This window comes from Dendropsophus ebraccatus, chromosome 4, assembly GCF_027789765.1.
Source record: "Dendropsophus ebraccatus isolate aDenEbr1 chromosome 4, aDenEbr1.pat, whole genome shotgun sequence".
Lineage (NCBI taxonomy): Eukaryota > Metazoa > Chordata > Amphibia > Anura > Hylidae > Dendropsophus > Dendropsophus ebraccatus.
Window position 1 is genome coordinate 52,970,034 of NC_091457.1, and position 17,758 is coordinate 52,987,791.

At 42.6% G+C, this 17,758-nt stretch overlaps 1 protein-coding gene across 1 annotated transcript in view; it reads left to right on the plus strand.

Moving 5' to 3' along the window:
* HIPK3 (homeodomain interacting protein kinase 3) overlaps positions 1-17,758 on the plus strand; it is a 72,033-nt gene that overhangs the window by 33,789 nt on the left and 20,486 nt on the right. Inside the window, exon 3 of the mRNA XM_069965791.1 lies at positions 16,221-16,344. Within this exon, the coding sequence (XP_069821892.1) occupies positions 16,221-16,344 (124 nt within the window). The remainder of the gene's footprint in view (positions 1-16,220; positions 16,345-17,758) is intronic.

The following is a 17,758-nucleotide window of genomic DNA, read 5'->3' on the forward strand; positions in this document are numbered from 1 at the left end:
GAAGAAAGTAACCATGAGGTCCTAATCGAATATAACAGGATTTTTGAGTCTCCTGTTTAACACCCTAGCTTGTTAGGTAGGTTGGATTGTAGCTACAAAGAGTGTTCAGTCTGAAAGAACAGCATTATATGGCAGCTCATTGATTTCAATGTAGGCTTTGTCGTTGTTTCTTCTGTGAGTGATGCTTCATGGGAATCAGACCCTTTTTGCCAGGTTCTCCCACAGGTGACAGCCGATCACTTTCAAGGGACCTCTCCTCTCCAGGACCCTCTCCTGTCTGTTACACAGGAATCATAATGTATTTACCTACCCAGAATCCCCTTCAGGCTGCATTCCCACAGTTTGGGAACACAGTTGTGGTAAAATGGTGCCCTTTTTGCCAGTTTACCGAAATGCAAGGTACAAAATTGTGAATAGCCACCAGTGCTGTAACCCAGCCTTCCTCACGCCTGTTTGTCATCATCTTCCCACGTGAACCAATATAGGGCAGCTACTGAGATGGCAAGCTTGATGGGCAGCCTGCAGTTAAATCCTGGGATTACTCCGGATTCACAAGAGAAGATCAGTTGCAATCCTTAAAGAAGCTGAAATGGAATTGTTTATTTGATGTAATGTAGTAACTTCTGCCCTTGGATTGACACTATAGTCTTCTCTTTTTGAGCTTCTGAGTAAATTCCTTACATGTAAGAAAGGAGCAGATTGTCATAAATGTGTTTTACTAGTTCATCACTGCAGTCATTAAATAGATATCATATATGAAAGTTCCTTTAGTCTGTCATCGGATGATCCAGAAGACCTGACACGCCAGTGCATTCTTCCAGTGCAGGGGGATCTCACAAGACTGAAAGCAGAAAACTAAGTAGACAGAATGGATTAGGAAATCCCTCTATTAGATTAGAAAATAAAGTTACAGTTTTACAACTTTTAATGTTTTACCATTTTTATTTTGCGCTCTGTATAACTAAAGCTGCCTGTCATGTTGAAAACTGCTTGCTGACAAAGTGTATATGTGGACTAACTGCCCCTCAGTAGATGATGATGATGATAGTGGGAGATTGGGATCAGGCATTTTGAATTTTAACTGCCTGATCCTTAGTTCTTTGAGCGCTCAGATGCTGCCAGGGGAGTCAGGCAGTGTCTTACTTCCTTCTTTACATTCAGAACACATAAACTCTTAAGCCAAGCTGAGCATTCATGTGTATGGAGAAATTGCGTAAGATTGCCGTCGTATCGATATGCCCAGCTTTGGCACGCTGTTATTTAGGCAAGTGGTTGATGTCGCCAGTTATACAGAAATAATTTGTCCATTGTTTGCTGCTTTACTTTAGGCCATCTGAATGATAACGTTTAATATAGCACTAATATAACACATTTTGGATGTTCATTTGCACTTTATTATTCCATGGCTGGTCAAAGACTTAAGAGACATCTCTGGCATTTGCTTATTATCCCTAAAAAGAAGAGTTTTCAGTATGTCAAAATCCAAAATACCTCATTCTTCTTTCCCTTTTGCTGTCATGTGAAAGTTGGGACACCCCCATAAACACGAACCTTAAAAAAAAGTCCAGTGAAATTAAAAAGCGTGAGGGAGGTAGGCTGGTGCAGGGAAAAAATAAACTCGCCCCTCTTCGACTCCAGAGCGCCATTCCGGGTGTCATTTTTATCAGGAATCCGGGTACATCACAGATTCCAGCTGCAACATCACGAGCGATTGGCCAGTCAGCCAGTCAGTGACTGGGGCGGTGTCCCAACCCAGTCACTGATTGGGTGAGCGGGCAATGCACGTAACACTGCAGGTGACTGGTGGCTGTCAACACTGCCACCTCCTTATTTTTTCAATTTCACTTGACCTCTCCTTTAATGTAGATGCCCAGCTTTACAGTGGTGTGTGCATGCTGTAGCTCCTATGCCTCCAGCAGGCGATAAAGGGGCCCCCGGCAGCATGGTACAGCAATTGGGAGGGAAAAGGCTACTACAATTGGATAGAAGGGAGAGGTTGTTTCTTCATCTGGCAGTAAAATCCTCTCATATGTATATGTCATGCACACTGCAGATCTTGTAATTTTTATATAATTGAGTTTGGAGGAAGATGATGTCCTATCTGATTGAATGTTCCATTTTAGGAGGAAAAGTCTTGTGATATGAAGCCATGAGTTATAGACGGCTGGCTTCACACAATGTTCCTGAGCCCAGACCTTGGTGCACATCCACTTCATCCCTTGGTGGGTTTTTAGCATTGAAATTAGATTACGTTTATGTACTGGACTTTATATCTATGGTTCCTTGGTGTATTAGTCAGTATTTTTAAAGGGAAACTATCAATTTCTTGCTGCCTTAACCATGTGTCATTTAGTGGTCTTGTGGCTTCTGCCTGCCATGCTTGCCTTGACTAATAGCTTTCTCACTGCTGAGGTATATGAGGTATATGAAGAAAACTATCAGTCAAGGTTCGTAGGGCAGGAAGCCTTTAGATGCCTAGCAGTTTGGGCCGCATGCAAGAAATGATTGGTTCCTCACATTTTAAAGGGGTTATCCAGCGCTACAAAAACATTGCCACTTTCCCCCTACTGTTGTCTCCAGTTTCTGGGGGGGTTCGGTGGGGGAGAACCCCTTTAAGGTGCATTCAAGAAGGCAATTCTTCCTAAAATAACTTCTCACTAGGATATCACTAGTATCTATGAGAACAATAAAATCAAGTGCTGGTAATGGACTGTTCCTGTCAGACATGAATAACCTATCCATAGAATATGCCAAGAATATGAAGATAGCCAACAGCTGATCTACACTTTCCAGAATTCTGGTTACAGTGTATCACAGTGAGCAACACTGTTTATGAAATTCCTGCGCATGTGAAATAAATGTCTGTGGTGGGGAATACTCCTTTAAGTCCCTCATCACATTCTGATTCTTTTCCTGCACAGCAGTGCTCCTGGTAGGCCCCATTAACTTGAATATGGCACGCTACACAGCTGCTTGGCAGGAAGCAGTGGTTTCTGGAAAAAGTGGCACTGTTTCTAGAAGAAAGCTGCTATATTCACAGCCCGGACAGTTAGGCCCTAATTATATAAACAAAGAACTGCAACAAAACTGCAAATGTATGAACAAAGCCTCAAGCATAGTGCAGGGGCATCCGGCACTCTGAGACCACTAGCTCCTGCTATTGGTCAATAACTGCGCACACGCCTGCGTAATCCAGTGGTTGTGTGACATTGCCGAAATTGATCAGCAACATGATGCTGCAAATGTGGATTTGGCCACATGTGGAATCATCAATATATGATACACAGACCCTCCTCCAATTATAAAATGCACATGGTAGTCATGGCCAGTGGTGTCACATGAACAAGCACTCTCAGGGAGATCATCTTACACATTTTCATCAGATATTTTAAAGGCAAATCCAGGTCTGGATCACAACTAGAGAGGAAGTATGAAAGCCAGACATTACTAATGCTTGATCTCAGCAGGTCTTCATTGGCTGCAAGAACTGCGAAATGAAACGCTTTAGGCATTATACTGAGAGGGACTGATCGCAACAACTCCCTATTACCATCAACTTCTGTGATATTCGTCAGTCTATCAACCCAGTCAAGTTATTATAGATATGAAGCAAAAAATAGTATATACATTATATGACTAGATATAACAAGCTTCATTTTGCAAAGAATTCTGAGACAGCTACAGACGATGGCTCATATTCTCCGTCTGCAATATAGACGGAGACCAGCACCCTGTCTATTTAATGTTCACCATGCACGCTCCATAGCTGCAGTGGCTGTAACTAGTACTGCAGCAGTGTCATATTCATTGCAACAGCAGCGCCAGGCATGGAAACTACCAAAACAAAGTAGTTCACATTGCACTCAACATAGGACCATGGATGGTGACTTCACTATGCCAAGCATGGGCCACCAATATCAAATTCCCAGAAAAGGGGTTATCCAGAGCTACAAAAACATGGCCACTTTCCCTCTACTGTTGTCTACAGATTGGGTGGGTTTTTGAAACTCCGTTCCATTGAAGTAAATGGAGATGAATTGCAAACCACACCTGAACTGTAGACAACAGTAGTGGCCATGTTTTTGTAGCGCTGGATAACCCCTTAAGGGTAGCTTCACACGTACTGTATCGCTGCGTTTTTATCGTTGCGTTTTTTACATGCGCGTTTTGATTTTCACATGATTTTCATGTGAGAAAACTCGCTTGTAAAAATCGCACCAAAAACGCAGCGATAAAATCGCAGCGATACGGTACGTGTGAAGCTACCCTTAAAGTGTCACTGTCGTGAATTTTTTTTTTGCAGGAATCAATAGTCCAGGCGATTTTAAGAAACTTTGTAATTGGGTTTATTATCCGAAAAATGCATTTTTATCATGAAAAAGCAGTTTGAAGCTCTCCCCCCTGTCTTCATTGTTCTCCTATGGAGAGAGCTAAAGAAAAGACCAAAACAGGACAACAAAGAGTTAATCTACAAATCCCTCACGGGATATCTCCTGTGACAGTCACCAGTGACCTGTCTGAGCTCGGATTACAGCTGTCACCCAGCTCCATCCTCTGTTATCTGCTTTCTGCTGCCGGCTAACTCCCTCCTTCCTCCTCCCCCCTCCCCTCTCCCTAGAGCAGACAGGGTACGACTCCTGCAACAAGTCACAATTTTCAGATTTTTCAGAGTGGATGAAAAAGAGGAAGGAGGGGGGGACCTGGGAAAAGGCTTTTTACATGCAGATAATGGCAGATTTGGCTTATAAACCCAATTACAAAGTTTCTTCAAATCGCCTGGACTATTGATTTCTGCAAAAAAAAACAAAAACGACAGTGACTCTTTAAGCAATACTATCTATACTACATGCAGATCTCCTTTCCCATTATGCTGTATTCACATTTCATGTGTGCTACAGCCTTCATGAAGTTTACACCCATGTGGAAAGCTGTAAATGGCAAAAACAAACGCACTGCTCCAGCCACCGCCTACCCAGATCCTATTAAACTGTGATGACATGGGATCTGCGTCACATGGTAGACAAGGCATGTATGACACAGATGGATGGAGAGACCAGGCTGATGTTATCGGTATGCATGCCAGTAATGTTACATTCCAGACACAACTCAACTTTAGCTGCTAAACAAACCCAAGGATTTCAAAGCAAACTAAGTAATAAATGGATAATATATATTTACATTGACCTGGCCCTGAAAAGAAAGTCATTCAGTGAACAGTTACATAAAAGTATATTACAGCAATCGACGCCCAGCAGGAGAGCAGCAATTACAGGAAAAATGAACTTAAAATGACACAAAAATTCCAGAGATTCCAGCCTTGGGCTGTGTTCCCACATATGCAATGAGAACTGCAGGGAAAATGCAAAAAAAGAAAAAAAAGATAACTTAATTTTTTAAAACCACGAGCCCTAGTATGGGCTGTACAAGTGTATGTATGGTAGCGTCCGTGACTATTACCACCTCTTTAACTATCATCTTTACATTTTTTTTTAAATCCGCAAAAAATAAATTACAGAGGCATTATGGCCAATTTTTTTAGCAGATCGTAGACAACGATTGTGGACAATATACGACCCTGAAAAACTATTAACCATGTAATTGATGCCTTTCCTTAAGGTGGCAATAAACCTTCAATAACTGCAGGCCTATCATTCAATCAACAGTTATCTCTCCCGCCCCCCCCCCCCCCCATACACAGGAACATGTGGGGAGGGTTAGGCTGCAGCCAGACTGCTCTGGCGGCAGCTTATCTCTCAGAGAACAAAGATTTTCCATCACGCCCAAACCTTATCTCCACAAACATCAGGGACCTGTACAGGGACCTTTACTATCAACCATCTAACAAGATGGAAAATGCTGATCACATTGCAGAGCCCGGTCAGACAGTTCCAATTATATAAACAACAAAAAGAAGTTGTAATCTTTGGATAGCCCCTTAAATTATTCTCAGCGTAGGATTCCTCTGACACGGTTTACATTAGGGGCTGTAGGAAAAGTTTGTGTAAAGACTTTACATTTGGATTTACTGTTTAACATCATAGCTGACATACTCTTTACAAGGGCCAAAAATGCAAAAAAAAAAAGCTCCACTAAATCACCTTGAATAAGTAAGAGCATTTTTCCCGACATTTTCTAGCTCTTCTAAACAGAGACAAATTATTCTGATAAAGAGAGGTGTAATTTGTCATTTATTTTTGCTATACTATTGCTTGGACTTATCACATTCCCCATCATATCAGCCGAGAAAGAGCTGCTAATGTAGTTTTTGGAACAAACTAATGGCGAGCGCCCCAGACCAGACACGCAGATTGGAAGAGAAATGCTTTCATGGGCTTGTTCTAGAATTTGTGTGATAAACAATAGCCGGTGTTAATGGAATTTAGTTATCAATGGCCGGCCTAATCTAACATGTAAAGAGATGGAGAAGCACAGCCCTGCCTGCCCGACAGGCGCGGTGACAAACACTCAGATGGCTTATTGACACTGACAATCAGTCATTTTTTGATGACACATTCCCTTTAATTTAGGTATCAAGACTGTAAATTTAGGTATCATTGCTGTAATTTAAATTACTTGGCCCTGTAAGGCTGGGTTCACTGCATTTTTTGCAATCCGTTTTTTTATCCGTTTTTTTGCAAAAAAGGGATGAAAAAAACGGATGCATTTGTGTGCATCTGGTTTGATCCGTTTTTCCATTGACTTTTGTGTTCTTTAAAAAAAAAAAAAAAAAATGGATCCGTTTTGATCCACTTTTTTTTACAATGGAAGTCAATGGAAAAACGGATGCACACTAATGCATCCGTTTTTTTCATCAGTTTTTTTTTGCAAAAAAGGATGAAAAAAACTGTTTGCAAAAACGCAGTGTGAACCTAGCCTAATGGAGCCCTCTCATTCAATGAGTTGGATTGGGAACCCATTCATTGAGTGAAGCATGCTGTCATGTTTCACCCAGCTATACCACAAGACTATAAAGGGTCCCTGTACCGATACCCGACGATATACATGTCATGTAATGAACAGTAACACTTTAAGGCTATAGGGAAAAAAAACACCTCTGTCCAGTTCATCTTATTACCCTGAAATGATCATCCGTATGCTGCGTTTACACAGACAGATTTATCTGACAGATTTTTGAAGCCAAAACCAGGGACAGACTATAAAAAGAGAACAGGCCATGAAGGAAAGATTGAGATTTCTCCTCTTTTCAAATCCATTACTGGCTTTGGCTTCCAAAATTGGTCAGATAAATCTCTCTGTGTAAACGCACCATTAGGAAGACAAATACCTCCATGAGGTAGGACATGGGAAGAACTCCTTCATCCACACAATATACTGCTCAGTCTGTCAATAATTACTCAGGAGTTTGTCATAAATCAAAGGGCTAAACAATGGTCATGAAGGCAAACACACGAACATGTTTACAGATGTTCTTTCCCAGTAAGAAGCAATACGTTTGGCAGTCACAGCAGCGGCAGGAAAGTTTCTTCCAAGAGTTCACTCCTTACAATTATAAAACCTCAGGCCTGAGCACATTTTTCCTGTGTGGGGATACATGTTGTACAGTATACTAAGAGGCAGTAACACTGCTTACATACACTGACTTCAGAGACAGATAGGTGCAGCAGCAGCAGACCACACAGGGTGGGTTTGTGTTCTGTCACTGATAAGACACACAGGGCTAGATAAGAGCTTCAGACACAAAACAGGAGGAACCTGCACCAAAGAGTACAGCGATACACCCAGAGCTGCAAAATGGTGGGCACAGCCTTTATACTCAGTGCCAAAGGGGAGTCTGTCAGTAGTTTGGGGCCAACAAAACTGCTCTAAAGGTTGGGAAGTGTCCAGGAGGCGGGCTTGACTTATTAGGTGCATAAAGCTGTATTAATGATGGCCCTAGTGCCAAATTTGGACAAAGGACATAGTCATTAGGAGAAGCCAGGGAAGCTAATAATACAGAGAAGAGCCTGCTTCCTGGTCACCTGCTGTACTGCACATTACTGCAAACTGCACGACTGAGACGCCCAGTATTGCTGCACTTACCTCCCCAACCTCTAATGTGTATGCGCAGTTTTGGGGACACCTAAAACCATCTGGTACAGTTCTGCAACATCCCCAACATGCTTCTGACTGGTGGTCTCTAATTTGTGGCTTACAAGCTGGTGAAAAACTACAACTCCCAGCATGCTCTATCAGCCCTTAGCTTAGAGTTATACTTTTGCAATGATTATACAGCTACATATTAGTGATCACTGCTTTAGGCCATTTAGCCATTAGCACATTTTTGTTTGATAGCTTTTCGAAAGTATTGTTTCTCCTTGAGGAAGGCGCCAGCTGGCGAAAGTAGCCCTTATAAGCAAGGCATCCTGGGAAAAGCTATGCAAATAAGGAGGAAACCTGTCTCTCTAGAGCCACCCAGTAAATCTTGCTTCATACAGCTGATCCAGTTTGGGAGAAAGTTTACAGGACAGATGAACTAGACAGACCTTGCAGCAAAGTTTGCTCTCCTGATATTCCGCGTTTTTGCCACAGATATTCCCTGTAACATTTACATGGAACACAAACCAAACACAAGAAGCGGCTTCTGGTGGTTGCTGCGGAGGATGAGTACATAAAAGGCCTGTGATGGCCGGGGGGCTGCTTATAGAAGAAGACATGCTGGGAAAACGGTACTTGGAGGTTTGGCTGCATCACCATGAAAGGATCTAACCACGAAAAGCCAGCACAATTCTAAACCTGCGCTGTAATGTAGGGAGGAATTAGAACAGAATGTGAAGTAGCTTAAGCTAAATACAAGGTCGACCCAACATTAACCACTCGCTGGCCAGGCCACCGCATGTTTTTGCTGTGTACCTGACGTAAATATGTTTTTGTCCCACGTCAAGGCCTCTGCTCTGTATAAACAGGGGAGTGTTATTTTTCCACTCGGGGCCAGAACACCAGCGCAATAACTAATGTCAGCCAGTTAACCCATGGACGGCCCACTGATAGCTGTGTTTTTTCCTTAAGTGCCATCAGATCCATTCAAGAGATTATTATTATTATTGGCGAGGTAACGTCAGGTCTTAAGGTTGTGACATCATCGATCTGCCCTCTCTAAGGCTTCGTATAAGGGTTCAGGGTAGGTGAGTAAGTGGTTAATTTCCAGAGGAGCCTGGTTCTTCTGGACCAAACATGTTGCAGTCAGTGCAAGGGGGTTCAAGAACAGCAACTAGTTGGGTTGAATTGCTATTCAGTTGGAGGTATTGTGTTACAGTGAGCACCAGGTAGGGGCTGCTCCGCAGCTGTTCAGTCTGGCTTTAATCTCATTTCTTAAAGCTCCTCAGGACGTGTTCAGAAATAAAACGCATTCTTTGCTTTTAAAAGAACAATTACATATCTATACACAAAATGTATCCGAGCATGTACGGATCCCTTTATCAGAGGCTAGTCACTACCAAGCAAGCAGAAATTATATAATATGGACTGCGCCTATAAGAACAGATCTCTGTCTGAACAGGTTTATGCTCCATTTGCCCTATTTAGACTCTGTGACACACAATCCCTATTGTGTAAGTGAGGAGATTCTCTAAACAGTTAATACTACGGCTGGTGAACCTGCCAGACAGGCCCAGTAATCTGCCTTTCCACACAATGCAGTTTATCAATGGAGCCTATGGATTATTTAAAGGGACATGCTAAAGAATAAGACAGTATATTATTGTACTTAAGGCAGTGCCTTCATATTCCTTGATGGATATGATCGTCTAGTAAAGCCCCAGCTAGACAGAACTCCAATGGGTACAACTAGAGCAGGAGTGAGAAGTTCACCATAAGGGGTTCTTCTATGCCTTTAAGGTAAGAGCCACTGCAGCATATGGCCATTCACTATGGGTCTGGCTCCAGAGAAGCAGAAAGATGATTCTGCAGTAGGGTACAAACCCACACACCGTATACACAGCAGATACGCAACAAATACGCAGCAAATACACAGCAGATTTGTTGGTACAGATTTGATGCTGTGTTCAGTTATTTAGATATAATCTGCTGCGTTTTTGCTGCGTATTTGCTGCGTGTTTGCTGCGTATTTGCTGCGTATCGCAGCAGTAAATACGCTGCTTATACGGTGTGTGGGTTTATACCCGTAGAGAGATCTGGCTGGCTATGTAATTCTTTTGCAGAGGCCACTTATAGGTCATTCATACATGAGTTTTCCTGATGAGACCAGGTATTTAAAACTTTAAAAGGGTACGTTCACACTTACCGGATCCACAGCTGATTTTCTAAACACAGCATCAAATCTGCACCAACAAATCTGCTGCAGATCCTGTAGGTGTGAACGCACCTTTAATCAGAATTATTATTTACAAGAAAAACATCTGCAGTGAAGCCTGGTAATGCAAATCACATGGGAAAGCCCAGAAAGTCAAGTTAGCTAATTGCAGAGCCCATATTATCTGGCTCGTAGTGCGTAAACAAAGAAACACAACAAAACTGCGACTATGTGAACACAGCCTAAAGTAGCAAGTCCAGATATGCCTGCAGTCAAAAGGTGCATGCGATAAGAACAGCCTCAAAGGGAGGCAGTAATACAGCAGATTGTTGATCTTGTCATCACCTTTTAACTTCCCAAATCACTCATATCTCTGTGACCGTTATTCCCTAGTCCTGTTTCCACCAAGGCAGAAGGGAATTTGTCAGCTGCAGTTTACATTTGAAACTGCTAGCACTGTTAGGGCAAGAAGACACATTGAATCTATCATATATCTCACAGGACTTTCATAATGTAATAAAATGCTTTAACACTCTTATGCAAAGTGTCAGCTTTCCCAAGCTCCTGAAGAGCTGAGGGCTGGAATGCCTCCTGCTCCTTTCCCTGCCTGATTACGAGCCCGTTCACACTGAGCAAAAGTGGCAGAAGTGGAGCCAGTGCCATGTACCCATCCTGAAATTCCGCCTGTCTTGTTGTTTCAAGAGGATTTCTTGGGCGGAGAGCAGAGGCGTGTGAGAAATCCCATTGAATCAATGGGACAGGTGGAATTTCAAGCCGCGTATGCAGCGCTGGCTCCACTTGAAATTCTGCCTTTTTTTCTTATGGTGGTTTTACACAGAACAATGTATTGTTCGAATTTGCACGATAACGGTCAAATTTGAACGATAATCGTACGTGTAAACGCAGCGAACGATCAAGCGACGAGCGAGAAATCGTTCATTTTGATCTTTCAACAAGTTCTCAAATCGTCGTTAATCGTTCGTAAAAAATTCGCAAATCGTTCAGTGTAAACAGTCCCCTATGTGTGTGAGAGGCTTAAGTGATCGCAAAACGAATATTCCGTACGATGTATCGTTCCGTCTATACGCCGATCGTTATAAAAAAAAAAATCTTTCATTCAAAATCGTTAATCGTGCGATCGGGCGAATTATCGCTCCGTGTAAAACCACTATTAGTGTGGACGGTCCCTAATCAGCCTCCAGCGCTGAGCCCAGCTTCCATGTCTCGCTTCTTTACACAGTTTCTTTGCACAACACAGGAATGAAATTTGGAAGCTGACTGTCAATCAAGCAGAGTTAGGGATGGGAGGGGGAGTGAGGAGGTGTTACAGCCCTCAGCACTGCAGGAGCCTTGGAAAACCTCTTTGACACTTAGCAATGGAGAATAAAAGCACTTTTCTATGTTGTGGAAGCACAGACAGATTTATGGAAGGTACTATGTGTTTCCTTGCCCTAACATCTATCAACATTGTCAACAATTTGGAGCCTGAATTGCAGATAACAGACTGCATTCATGTGTTCAGTGTTCCGCATGAAACGTGGACGTGGAATGCCTGTACCGGAGTCCTCCCCATGCTCGGGCAGCATCTGTGATATGATCCTGGGTGCGGGGGAACTGTATGAATATGCGTCGTGCTGTAATGAGAGTGCCGCTGCTTCATATTCATATAGTCTCCCCACCCCAGCACCGTATCACAGATGCTGCCCTGGCAGGGAGAGGACTCTGTTACAGGCAATTTTTTTGTCTGTGTTCTGTGTGAAACACGGAACGTGTGAATGCAGCCATACATGTGCTGGACCATGTGTATGCGGCATCCTGACTATGTATTGTGTTTTGAGACCCTCCATGACTGCAAATAAGGGGAGAAAGAAGGATCAATTATGTTTTATCTCAATATGCCCTATCCTTTGCCCTAGTAATAGTTAAAAGGGTTTCCCAGCCTTAGAAAAACATGGCCATTTTTTTCTAATGCAACTCTGTTCCATCGAAGTGAATGGAGCTTAATTGCTAACTGCACCTGAACTGGAGACAAAAGTGGTGCTGTCTCTGGGAGAAAGTGGCCATGTTTTTCTAATGATGGATAATCCCATCAAACTTGCCACCGAGGTGGTCTGTCGGCACCCCTTACCTTTATTCATGTGTGTAGAGTGGAGTCAGAACAAATAGTCAATGAACATTCAGGTGACATCTAACACTTGCCATGTGGTCGACTCTCAATTCTATTTTGAAGTAGCCTAGGGGTCTGCAGGAAGGACCAGTTGCCAGTTCAGGGGGGCTAAAACTTGTGTGCAAGTGCAAATGACATGGTGGCAGACTGTCACCAACTTGTGGCACTTATCCTTATACGTTACCTTTTTCATGGAAATGACCAGTGACTTGCCAGGCCCTTGCAAGGTAGAACCATTACTAGAAGCCATATGCTGGGGAAAGTTTTCCCTTCTAACCCTTGTCTGTAGCCCTGACCTTGCTCCTGCACAGGACCCTCCCAGTGTTATCACATTTGCTGATAAACACTTTAACTCATTGCCTGACTTTTGTTTTTTTTAAATTCCTGAACAGATGTATTTTTAGCCGGCAGAGCAGAGACTCCCTTCATCCGACCCAGTTTAGAGGGGAAACATGTAAACAGTCTATTATTAAATCGTGATCTTCCCAGTAAGAATATGGAGCAGCTGCCTGGTAAACAGTGATCAGGTTCTGGGATCAGGGATGGCTGCTTGGCCATGTGCTGCGCTGCACGTAAACACTCAGCCTGGGACATGGCAGACATTTTTTTGCTTCTCCTCCCGTCTATGGCTTATGTATATTTATCAGGTCTGCCGGCAGCCTTGTAGCCTCTGGCTTATATAATCTTCTGCCTGTGTTTTTGTACAGGCTGGACATGGCTGACAAGAACTTGAATATTGCTACAGAGAGTCTCTCAGATGGGAGTTTTGTATGAAAGCCTCTTCAATAAAGGGTTTTGTTTTAACCCTCATATCTCCAGTAAAGCGTAGCTACAATTTTCATCCACATATTCTTCTAGAGGTGAAGTTAGGGGAATTTCAGAGCACAGGGAAGCTGTCCCGCTGCCTGTATGAAAGCTGTGAATCCCCTGTGCAGCACTCCATTGCTCTGGCCTGCCAGTGCCAGCCCTGGACTTTGCACATGTAGGATGACACACCACATCCCGAGAGTTAAATGTGTATATAGAGAAAACACAACCTTTATGCTTGGATAACATTGCAGAACACACAAACCGTGACCGCATGTAACATGTAACCCACACAGAAACGTGCAGTGTTTTGCAACAGCTTGTAATGAGAACAATGACCAAATCCATAGCACATGGTGAGAAATGTCTATAAAAGGACACAAAGTGAAATGCATTGTCCCTGCTTGGTTATCGGAGCATACCCCATCTTTTATTAGAATCTGGCTTACCGGATATCATGACTTAGGACAGTAGACAGGGCTAGCCAATCATTTCTAATGACAAAAAAGAAACGTTTGGGAGCCACTTTAAATTTAGTTTGTGGTAATCTTTACGCCTGGGTACAGTACATTGATAACAGTGCACATGATCAGTTAACGCCTCTATCAACAGGACCAGGTCTCTGCATTTTAGCAGTCAAAACTGTATTTTTTTATTTTTTTTTAGCCCAATTTGGGGATAAATTTAAAGCTGCAGTGTAGTTGCGTAATTTTTCTTCTGTCAAAAATATTGAAAAACATTTTTGTGGGTTAATTTTTCTTGAATTCTTTAATTATGCACCAAATAACCTGTTAATTATTTAGTTTGTTACATACATATGTGATGTTTTTTTTTTAAATTAACATTTTATTACGTTCTATAAAACTTTCTAGCAGGTTTCTAGGTCTCCAGCAATCTTTAATCAGGTCAGACTGTGGACAATTGTGGCAGACTGTGGACCCCTACTTTTACATGACAGATGTTAAAGCTGAGGGGTTTATGTCTGGAGCCAGTCTAATTTAGGGAACCCATTATAGAATGACGTCCTAATGGATTCTGAGTTAAAGGGTTTGTTTAGAATCAGGGCATCATGGATACTTTCATCCAGAAACAGCACCACACTTGTTCACTGGTTGTTTTTGGTATTGCATCTCATCACTATTGAAGCAAGCAGGGCTAAGCAACAATACCGCTTATATTCTCTGCACAGATGTGGCATTTCTTCTGGAAAACCATTACCGTAATGTTTTAATCTATTCCTGAACAGTCCCTTTTAGTGGAATGTGTCCACTTATACCTGTAGTATACATAATTCTTGCACCAGACAGAATATGATCTGTTTTCCCAGCTACAGTAGTGCAAGTCTCTAGTCTCCAGCTGCCTGTGTTCTGCCTCTTGCTTTCACATGCACGTGTGACCTGTAGGCTTGATCCCCATGCTATGGATTACACAGCGACCCTGTGCTACAGTAACGTCAGGTGGCCTGGCTGTTTTCTCAGCCCACAACTGTCACAATACAGCTGTCTACTATGTCACCATTGCTACACTTCAGCTGTCTCTTATGTGGCAGCCCCCCAGTGGACAGTCTACTCCCTGAGGGGATAGCTACCACACATTGTGTACAAAGCTGGGAGAAGAGAAGCTAGTAACAGGTTACTGATATCATTTGCACATGTTTATGTAAGTGTTTGTAGATCTAGAGCTATGTGAGGTTTACAGATGGACAACGCCTTCAAACAATAAATTATATGTTTCTTAGAGGAACACACTGTGTGGTGTAGGAATCAAGGAGGGGAATATAGATGAGACAGTCCCATGCCTCATACGCTAGGTTTACCCACAGTCACAGTGTATCATCTTTTGCTGGAGGGCGGATTTTGTTTGACAATGTAACATTATATGTTTTCTTTTCATTCTACAATAAACTTTACTTTTGTAAAAATAGAAACCCTTTTATAATCAAATAAGACCAGATGTCAACAGAACAAGGAAGGATTTATCAATGTGGTCCACTTCTGGCCCTGGGATGTAAGCCGATCTCAGGAGCAGATGACTTGCATGTTACCAGGTCCAATATCGTGACGAAGGAAGAAACATCTTTGTGTTTTATTAATGATCTGGTTACATTACACAAACAGGGCTGTGTGCTATGGTTACAGCATTAGTCACTCCACGCCCTGCTTTACCTGAAGCCGCTCGCTCCCTGCCCTCAGCCTCTTCTTCTTTACCATGTCGCCGCTTGTACACAGCGCCCTGGTTGGCTGCCTGCAAATTCCTGATACTCAAGTTGTGTGCGAGCGGCTTCCCAGAATTCCTATTGTAGAATGTAAATAATGACTTCCACTTGCAGCCTAGGAACGTGCGTGTTGTGTGCTAATTCAGTGCAGCTCTAATGGGGGCGGCAGGGGTTAAAACTGCAGCATTTTACATCCTTTTCAAGAGCTAGAAATTATATTTATTCCCTTTTTATAGCTTGTTTGTAGACTGTTGTAATGCCTGGATTGTAATGTTGAGACATCTTCATTTTTAGCAGTTTTCCTCCCCATTAAACCAAGCTAAATTAGGCCTGAGCTGTGAGAGGATATTTTTAGAAAGTAGACAGCTTTCTTTCATTTTGAGCATCGCACTGATAAAATACCTTGTTGCCACAAGGCCGCTTGTCTCTCTTGCCATATAGTAAAAAGTTATAGCATGTAGATGTCACAATTGTCCAATGTAGCTAGCTTTCAGGTACATGGCTGCCATGTCACTAGTTAGGAATTATTGGTCCAGTACAAATGGTGATGAAATAGTTCAAAATCCTTCCTATGTGATTAGGGAAATGTATGTAAAAACAATAATCAGAGCAGATACCCCAAATCCAGTATTATTCCTGGGAACCTGTGTGAATTGGTCGTCTTCTTGTATCCTCTTAGGAGATTTCCTGTAGTATGTTGTCATTCGAGTTGGTGGGGTTGCTCTCCCTTTACATATACTTTGAGGTGGTTAACATTTTTCTCTTCATTCTGTCTCTTTCAGAGCTCCTGAGATCATTTTGGGGTTACCGTTTTGTGAAGCCATAGACATGTGGTCACTGGGCTGCGTGATTGCCGAGCTTTTCCTAGGATGGCCGCTGTACCCAGGAGCGCTGGAGTATGACCAGGTAAGAGAAATGTATGCATTGCTGTGCCTTGTACTTGTCAAGCTCTGCAGGTGACCCATGACAGAAACTGCTCCCAAGTGCCATCTTTTTGTGCTTTGCCTTCCCGTTCGGGCAGCTTTGTTTGCTTTGACAATGCGCAGCTTCTTTGTGTCTTTGGTAAAGCATGTCAGGTGATTGCTTATGCATTAATCCCAGAATAATTAGGCAGCGGGGTTTATTTGTATACTTCTAGGTACATGACCTCAGCAGCCCTGTTTGTGCACTACTTTGCATGACCATGTAATAAACAACCTGCAAATAGGATTCTCAAGAGAAGACTTTGCTCCCCCGGAGAGCTGGCAATCTGTATGTGCTAAATAAAGCCATACGCAGCCATTGCTGGTGCATCAGTTACAGCACGTATAAAGTGGAGAGGACAGCTAGGATCGCCAAGGAACTAAACAACATCTAATTTTTTCTAACATATCTGTACACATTTCCTGTGCTTACAGGGTACCTGCGTGCATTGTATCAGCAGATAAAAACCCCAGCACTGCAAAACCACAATAAACATACACATCAGCGCAAAATAGGGATTTTCCACTTTAGTGTATATAAATGTCAAAGAGGGGGCCGCAGGATATAGACAACCCTCTATTATTAGTGTGAAGTTATTTCCGCCCTGGTGGTGCAGCTGTGTATGACATAGTCATTCGTTGGAATTGTAGCTGTGTAATGTAAGGAAAATGTGTGGTTATCTGCCACTTCCCATAGTAATAATAGGTGTACAGCAGGGTGGCTTGAAAGAAGGGGCTTTCCAGTTAGGACAACCCCATTAACTGTGATAAATCAGTCTAATATGGCTGCTTGCCTGGGAACAATACACTTGATCCAACTTTTTAGCTTATTCATCTCTTTGCCCATACATATTACATAAATGTTGGCAGGACTGGCTGGCCAACTGTCTAGTATCTATCAGAGTCTTGAAAATCTTGTGTTCTTTATGGTGAGGAGAGGGTTAAGCAACAGCCAGAAAGCTCTAGCGGTGGCTTATCGCTCCAGGAACAAAATGGTCAGGCTTTGAAACTCCATTGGGTTCGGCTGACATTAGTATACTGTGTATAGGGACCTTTAGACAAGGGCTACATGTGCTTGTGCCAAAGATGACCACGTGGCACTTCCTCATCACAGTGAATGAAAGTGAGTGTGGTCCTGTTGCAACTTAAAAGTTGCTTTGAACAAAAAATTTGCCGAGAAGTTCATCCAGTATGGATTTCAGGTCACCACAACATGTGGGTCTCAGTTCGGACAGCTGCAGTGACGTGGTGATCTTTGGCTGTGACACACATTGTGTAGCATTAGCATTAATTCTAAATAAAATGATATAGGCTAATTGCTGACAGGATTCCACATTAGATTAATATTTAAAGGGGTA